This window comes from Mustela nigripes, chromosome 3 (genome assembly GCF_022355385.1).
Source record: "Mustela nigripes isolate SB6536 chromosome 3, MUSNIG.SB6536, whole genome shotgun sequence".
NCBI lineage: Eukaryota > Metazoa > Chordata > Mammalia > Carnivora > Mustelidae > Mustela > Mustela nigripes.
Genome location: NC_081559.1, coordinates 42,852,383 through 42,860,026, shown reverse-complemented (window position 1 = coordinate 42,860,026; position 7,644 = coordinate 42,852,383). Strand labels below are relative to the sequence as shown.

Below are 7,644 nucleotides of genomic sequence, written 5' to 3'. Positions count from 1 at the left end.
ACGTAATTTGTATATGGTTGATAAGAAATGTCCCAATAGTCTGCAATGGACTAGGGAGTCTTAGGTTAATTTCAAAGTTAATGTTTTCTTCTGGGTTTTACCTTAACATGAAACACCAGCCTTTGATGGGAGAAGTAAAACCGGGGGATATCAGAGCCTGGGGGGCCCCACCTGAAGGCAGTGTACAATCCCAGTCCCCTTCTCCTGCTTGTTGCTGAGAGCTGTCCCCGCAGCCTGAGCTTCTGGGGAAGTCTCAGATATATTGTGCATTGTCTCTATTTTGAGAACTTACCAAGTCAACAACATACTCACATGGCGATACAAATGTACCCAAAACCTGATGCCTTGGGATCCAGGAATAATGGAAAACAATAAAGTCCTCCTCAAAACCAGACAGCTGAAATCAGCTCTCCCTTTATAAAAACAGACACCCATTCCTACCTCAATGACCAGGTGACACAGACCGAGAACACTGTTCACCCAAAGTATCTGGAGGCATAGATGGTCACATCTGTTGGGTAGAAAATAAAAAACAGAGGACAGAATTTAATGACTTCAACACACCAAAGTCCAGATGAACCGCTTACACTGATCTTCTAGAATGTTGACCCCAAGCCCATGATGGCCTCCCCTCCAGGCACGCCTTTCCCTGCTCACTCATTTCCTCCCTCTTGCTCACATCCGCCCTCCTCTTCTGTCTCCAGCTCCTTTAGGTGTAGGGTTAGGTTGTGTACTTGAGACCTTTCTTGTTTCTTGATAAAGGCTTGTATTGCTATATACTTCCCTCTCAGGGCCACCTTTGCTGTGCCCCAAAGATTTTGAACAGATGGGTTTTCATTTTCATTTGTTTCCTTGAATTTTTTTCAATTCTTCTTTAATTTCCTGGCTGACCCATTCATTCTTTAGTAGGATGCTCTTTAGCCTCCATGTATTTGAGTTCTTTCCAACTTTCCTCTTGTGATTGAGTTCTAGATTCAGAGCATTGTGGTCTGACAATATGCAGGGAACCATCTCAATATTTTGGTACCGGTTGAGACCTGATTTATGACCCAGGATGTGATCTATTCTGGAGAATGTTCCATGTGCATTAGAGAAGAATGTGTATTCTGTTGCTTTGGGATGGAATGTTCTGAATATATCTGTGATGTCCATCTGTTCCAGTGTGCCATTTTTTTTTTATTTCATGGAATCATTTATTAGATTTATTTGTAACAATCCATTTTTTTTAAATACAAGGTGTACTTTTGCTTAAACTTGACACATATATAGTAACAAAAGGGATTTAAGGTCCCAAATAGTCTCTGAATGTTTATATATGGACAGAGGACTATGTGCATAATACTTCTCTTAGCTGCCTGCATGCATTTAAGAAAGAGGTAAACAGTAGCTCTAGGAAACCAAGTAGCTCCCATCTTTCTCATGTTGCATCAAACGCCTACAGGCACTGCTGGATGGAGGAAGCAGTTCTGTCTTCAGGACTTCATTGCTGATGGGACGTGATGTGATGTGTTTCCTGTTAAGGGGTACTTGAGACAACACTTTTAGGTATTCATATATCATTGAATTCACTTGGATCTTTGAATACTTGAGCTTCAAATTCCATATGACTCTTTGGATCAGGAAGACATGGTCCAAAAGCTTCTAGTAGAAGGGTCTCTTCTCTTACAGCCTGTTCATAGTCTGTGAAAGACAGCTTCCCATCATGGTCATGATCCATTTTTTTAAGTGTTATTTCAACCAAATCTTTAATTCCTTCATCAGGGTCTTCTTCAGATGGCTGTTTGAGTAGGCTGTTCTTCAACATATGGAACATTTCCTCCTTTGAAATGAATCCATCACCATTCAAATCAAACACCTCAAAGCAATATTTCATTTTTTCTTCCAAAGTTCCTCGAAGAAATACTGATAATCCATAAATCCACTCTGATACGTTTACACAGCCATCGTTGTCCTTATCAAAACCTCGGAATACTCTGTCCATAATCATGTCATCTGTCATTCCAAATGTCACGTGTAGGATGTTTCGAAATGCATTACGATCTAGCCCAATGGTGGTACCTTGCCGCTCTGTTAAGTGCTTGCAATTTTTAATTAAGGTGTCCGTCAACTTCTGCAGCTTCTTGCGGTTCATGCCGGCGGTAGGGAATTGGGCAGCGGCGGGTGTCTAGGGTCGCGCGGCTAACGCGACCCTTTCTTGCCCTGGGTCTGGGGCAGCTGGGCGGACTCTCCCTCCAGTGTGCCATTTAAGGTCTTTATTTCCTTGTTGATCTTTTGCTTAAATGAACTGTCCATTTCAGTGGGGGGGGGGGGCATTAAAGTCCTCTATTATTATTGTATTATTGTCAATGTGTTTCCTTGATTTTGCTATTAATTGGTTTATATAGTTGGCTGCTCCCATGTTAGGGGCATAGATACTTAAAATTGTTAGATCTTCTTGTTGGACAAACCCTTTCAGTATAATATAGTGTCTTTCCTCATCTCTTACTATCGTCTTTGGCTTAAAATCTAATTTATCTGATGTAAGGATTGCCACCCCAGCTTTCTTTTTATGTCCATTAGCATGGTTAATTGTTTTTCACCCCCTCACTTTAAATCTGGAGGTGTCTTTGGGTCTAAAATGAGTTTTTGCTGATAGCATGTCGATGGATCTTAGTTTTTTATCCATTCTGATACCCTGTGTCTTTTGATTGGGGCATTTATCCCATTTATATTCAGGGTAACTATTGAAAGATATGAATTTAGTGTCATTGTATTCATCCATCATTGTATTGCCTGTAAGGTGACTGTTAGTGTATATTGTCTCTGTTCTTTTCTGATCTATGTTTTTGTTTAAAGGACCCCTTTCAATATTTCCTATAGAGCTGGTTTGGTGTTTGCAAATTCTTTTAATTTTTGTTTTTCCTAGAAGCTTTTTATCTCTCCTATTTTCAATGACAGCCTACCTGGATATTGTATTCTTGGCTGCATGTTTTTTCTCATTTAGGGCTCTGAATATATCATGACAAAAAAATAGGGAACGCTTCACAAATTTGCGTGTCATCTTTGTGCAGGGGCCATGCTAATCTTCTCTGTATTGTTCCAATTTTAGTATATGTGCTGCCGAAGCGAGCCCCCACCCTCCTCTTCTGACCATGTGGGGCAACCTTCCCAAATAACAGCCCACCCTGAATACAGACTGGCCATACAGGCATTGTTCCATGTTCTCTATTGACTTAATCCTCATATAAATCTTCAAGGAAAGCAGTTCCTTAAGAAGAATTCTGGGGCCAGTTGGGATTTTATGTGTTTACGTGTTTTTACCTCATTACTTAAATGATTACATTAGCTATTCTGAAACCTGGAATTCCGTGTTTAGAGCTAGAAGGAACAAATGAACAAGAGTGGGTTTATTCTCTGTGTAGCTGTTAAGAGGTAGGACAGAGTCATATAACGATTCTATTTACCGTGATGCTTTTCTAATTTAGGAAGATGAGTCCAAACAACTACTCCATCTGCCTCAACTCCGGAAGGGACCCAAAAAACAATTCCACAATTCTGTTTCGATTAACCTCGGTATGGTGTTTTCAAGCCAGTCGGAGGAAGAGAGAGGGAGCTAGAGGGTAGAGGCAGAGGTGGACTAATCAAACAATCAGAATTCTAAGTAAATCACAGCTGGAATCTTGATCCCTCTGTCCCCACCCTCTGGTTTCTGCCCACTTCGCCTGCACCTTTGTAGATGGCCCAGGAGCCCAGGATGGCCATGCAGGTGTGATGGACATGCAGGGGCAGAGGGAGGGGTCCAGCTCCTTGGGGCTCCACACAGGGGAGCCCACACCAGTACCCTCAGGCATGCTCACCATCTCTCCCACAGGCACTGTCTTGTGATTTATAATAAATACATATATTGGTCTTCTGGCAGGTTCCTGGTTCACAGCTCCCCAAACCCTTGGAATTTCCTGAGCAGTGAGTAATATGGGAACATATTTTGTTATAACGTTTGGTCTCGTGTCCCCAGTTCTTGAAATCCACTCAGAGCTGTAAGGTGAATGGGTGTCTCATTATTCATAACAAGCCCCTTTCCATAAGGAATGAATTTATTTTAATGAGGTGACTTTGGGAAATCCCCTGACAATGGTGGAGAATGGTTGTCAAGAGAACTAACCAGGGATAGAGAGCTAGAACTTTCTGTCCCACCCCATGATTTCCCAGGAGGGGTGAGGACCTGGAGGTTCAATTGATGACCAATGGCCGATTGTTTACTCAGTAAGGCCTGTGTGATAAGGCTTTCATGAAATCCCAGTGGGTCAAGGTGGGGAGAGTTTCCAGGTTGGTGAACCAGTATGGTGCCACAGACCACGAGCTGGGCCCCCAAATCCAGGGGGACATAAGCTCCTTGTTCATTGCTTCACCTTGGGTATCTCTCCATCTGGCTGTTGATCTGTATCCTTTAATATTCTTTATAAAAAACTGACAATCTAGTGAATAAATGGGCTTCTTGACCCCTGTGAACTGCTTTAGCAAATTCATCAAACCCAAGAAAAGGGTTGTAGGAACTGCTGATCTAGAGCTGGTAGGTCAGCAGCACAGATGACCAGTGACAGTCCAGGTGACCTGGACTTGAAATTGCTACCTGGCACAGAGAGCAGTCTGTGGGACTGAGCCCTGTGCTCTGGGGTCTGATGCCGTCTCTGAGTAGATAGTGTCAGATTGAGTTGAATTATAAGATGCCCAGCTGGTGTCAGAGAACTTCTTGGAGGCATGGGAAGCCCCCATCCCCCGCTGGAATCAGGTGACAGGTCAGTAGACCCACATACAACTCTCACACACACACCTGTTGTCTCTGCTGAGAGCACACTCCCTTGTCTGTTCACAAGTGTTCGGCATCCGTCCAGACATCTTCCCAGAAAAACTTCAGCAGCTTCCCTCTACTTAGCATAGCTTCTACGTTTATCTCAATAGTTCTTCTCACACTATTAGCTTTTTCAACTCTAGACTAAAAGTTCCTTGAAGTCTGGAATTGTGTCTTGTCATTATATCCTGGGGGTCTCACAAGGGAGCCTTTCATCCAATGTTGTTGGGAAAATGCATTACAGAACAAAACACACTAGGACAACACTTTGGGAGTTTTTAACACAGAAATATTTTGATTTATGTTCCATTAATTTTTGATCCCTCCACCACAGGCAGAATATAGAGAGCAAAATATGACATGGGTTTGTCATGACCTAGAGCAACGGTTTCGACTCCCCTGTTCTGTCAAGCAGTAGCTCAGGGGTCTGTGCTCAGTGATGATGTCTCCCCACGTTGCCCAGCCCCTGGGACCAGGTGGCCAGAAGGTCCATGTATCACTGCCAGGGTCATGTGAGAGTAACTCATCTACAAGCTGGCCTTGCCATGGCCACACAGGGACTCACGTTCCAGAAGCCACAGACACAGTCTTCGGAGACCCCATCAGACCCTCCCTTACCTAGTGACACCATAAGCAAGAAACCTCGCTATTTTAAGCCCCTGAGACAGAAAATCTTAATCTGCTACCACAGACTTGCTTAGCTTGACTAATCATAGAATGCACGTTCTTCTAGAAAAGAATGTCTGTAAGGTCCTTTGAAAGTGTTATGGGCTGAATTGTGTCCCCCTCAAATCCCCATGTTGAAGCTGTAGCACTCGCTACCTCAGAGTGTGCCGCTGTTTGGACACAGGGTCTTCAAAGTGATAATTGAGGTTAAATGAAGACAGAAGTCTAGGGCCCTGATGCCAGGCAACTGGTGTCCTTTCTGTGGAGGAGGAGACACTGGGGAGACACACACATACAGAGCACAGGGCCCGTGAGTGCGCAGCAAGACAATCGCCAACGGGAGAGGGCGTGGAAGAAATCCATCCTGCCAGCTTGACTTTGCCCCTTCCAGCCCCCGGAAGTGCCACAAACATACTTCCATTGTGTCACCCCTCAAGTCAGTGGCACTTTGTGACAACAGGCTGAGCAGACAAATACAGTGACCTTGATGCTGTATGCGTTCATCTTCCATTTGCATGATAGGAGGTGAAATCTCTGAATAAGCCCCCCAAAATTCGGCGATAAATGACATAATATGTTCTCTTCTGTTAAGGTTTCTCAATAATCATGGAACATAAGGTAATAATATAAAAGTAAAAGAAACACAATTCTGTTCCCCCTTCCAGGGAACTTTCAAATTTCTTAGCATCCCAGCCATGGATTTATGCTGTAATTTCAGGAAGCCCACATCTTGTTTTGAAAATGTACTTTCCGTGCCTGTATCTGCATGGGGGTGACCAGAATGCGGCCTGCACATCCCAGGGACACTGGCTAAGTGAGTGTTCTCATTTGCATCACAGATCTTTGTTGGGAGCTGAGGTGAAATCAGATTTAAGTGAAGAGCTTGGTTTTGAATATGGGGATTGAGGTATTGGTTCACTTAAAGAATACAGGTGTGTAACATTCAGGAGCGAGTATTTCAGCCTAGAAACAATGCACAAGGTTAGCGGGTCAGCTGGGTACACGCTGCGGTGCCCCCTCCCATGTCCACAGCACATCGGGATACCTTGCTGGTTGGTCACAATGCCTGTCCCCCACCAAGTCTGGGCATGGCTCATGACCCCACAGGAGAGCCAAGAAGCCCCATCAGCGAATGAGAAAGGGCCATAAGCTGAAACCAAATCTGTTATAGGGGCTCTCAAACTGCCCACCTTTTAATTGTATGCTTGTCTTTTTGCTGCGGGTTGAACTGGATCCCCCAAAAACTTCTGTTCTGCTCCTAACCCCCAGGTACCTATGAATGTGACCTTATTTGAAAATAGAGTCCCTGAAGATACAATCAAGTTGAGGTGAAGTTATCTTAGGGGCTCCTGGGTGGCTCAGTGGGTTAAGCAGTCTGCCATCAGCTCAGGTCAGATCCCAGGGTCCTGAGATTGAGCCCCACATTGGTCTCCCTGGTCAGCGGGGAGCTTTTTTCTTCTTCTCTCTCTGTCTGCTGCTCCTCCTGCTTGTGTTCTCTCTTGTTCTCTCTCTCTCACTATCTCTGTCAAAAAAATTAAAAATCTAAAAAAAAAAAGAAAGATAAAGTTATCTTGGATCAGGATGGGCCCTAGTGACTGGTTATCTTGATGAGAAGAGAAAATTTGGGACAGAGCCACAGAGGAGCCGTGCTCACAGAGAAGGTGGCCAAGGGACGATGGAGGCAGGCATGGCAGTGGTGGCCCATCTGTGGGCCGAGGATCACCAGGGATCTCCAGGGATCACCAGGGGTCACTAGGAACGGCTCAACGCCGGGAGAGACAGCAAGGGAGACTTCCCTGAGCCTTCAGCAGGGACACGGCTTTTCAACACCTTGATTTCTGACTTCCAGCTTCCAGAACTGTAGGATAATAAATTTATTTTGTTTTCTATCACCCTCTTTGTGACCTGTTTGTGGTCATTTGTTACCACAACCACAGGAAACTAGACACTTCAGTTCCTGCCAATTCCTTCTTATAGTGTGGAAAAATTTAGAGCCAGTGATGGTGATGGGCGTAGGTAAAAAAGACACACACACACACTCACACTCTCTCACACACTCACACTCTCACACTCACACTCTCACACGCACTCACACACACTTGCTCTCACGCTCATCCCCACATACACTCATGCTCATACACTCACACACT

At 44.4% G+C, this 7,644-nt stretch overlaps 1 protein-coding gene and 1 non-coding gene across 2 annotated transcripts; both read right to left on the bottom strand.

Moving 5' to 3' along the window:
* Positions 1-1,532: 1,532 nt before the first annotated feature.
* LOC132012935 (calaxin-like) lies at positions 1,533-2,218 on the bottom strand. The gene has a single exon (XM_059392724.1). The coding sequence runs from the start codon at positions 2,129-2,131 to the stop codon at positions 1,550-1,552; it is 582 nt and encodes a 193-aa protein (XP_059248707.1). The 5' UTR covers positions 2,132-2,218; the 3' UTR covers positions 1,533-1,549.
* A 787-nt stretch (positions 2,219-3,005) lies between these two features.
* Positions 3,006-3,112, bottom strand: LOC132014692 (U6 spliceosomal RNA). The gene has a single exon (XR_009403347.1). It is a non-coding gene; the product is annotated as a U6 spliceosomal RNA (small nuclear RNA).
* Positions 3,113-7,644: the final 4,532 nt, after the last annotated feature.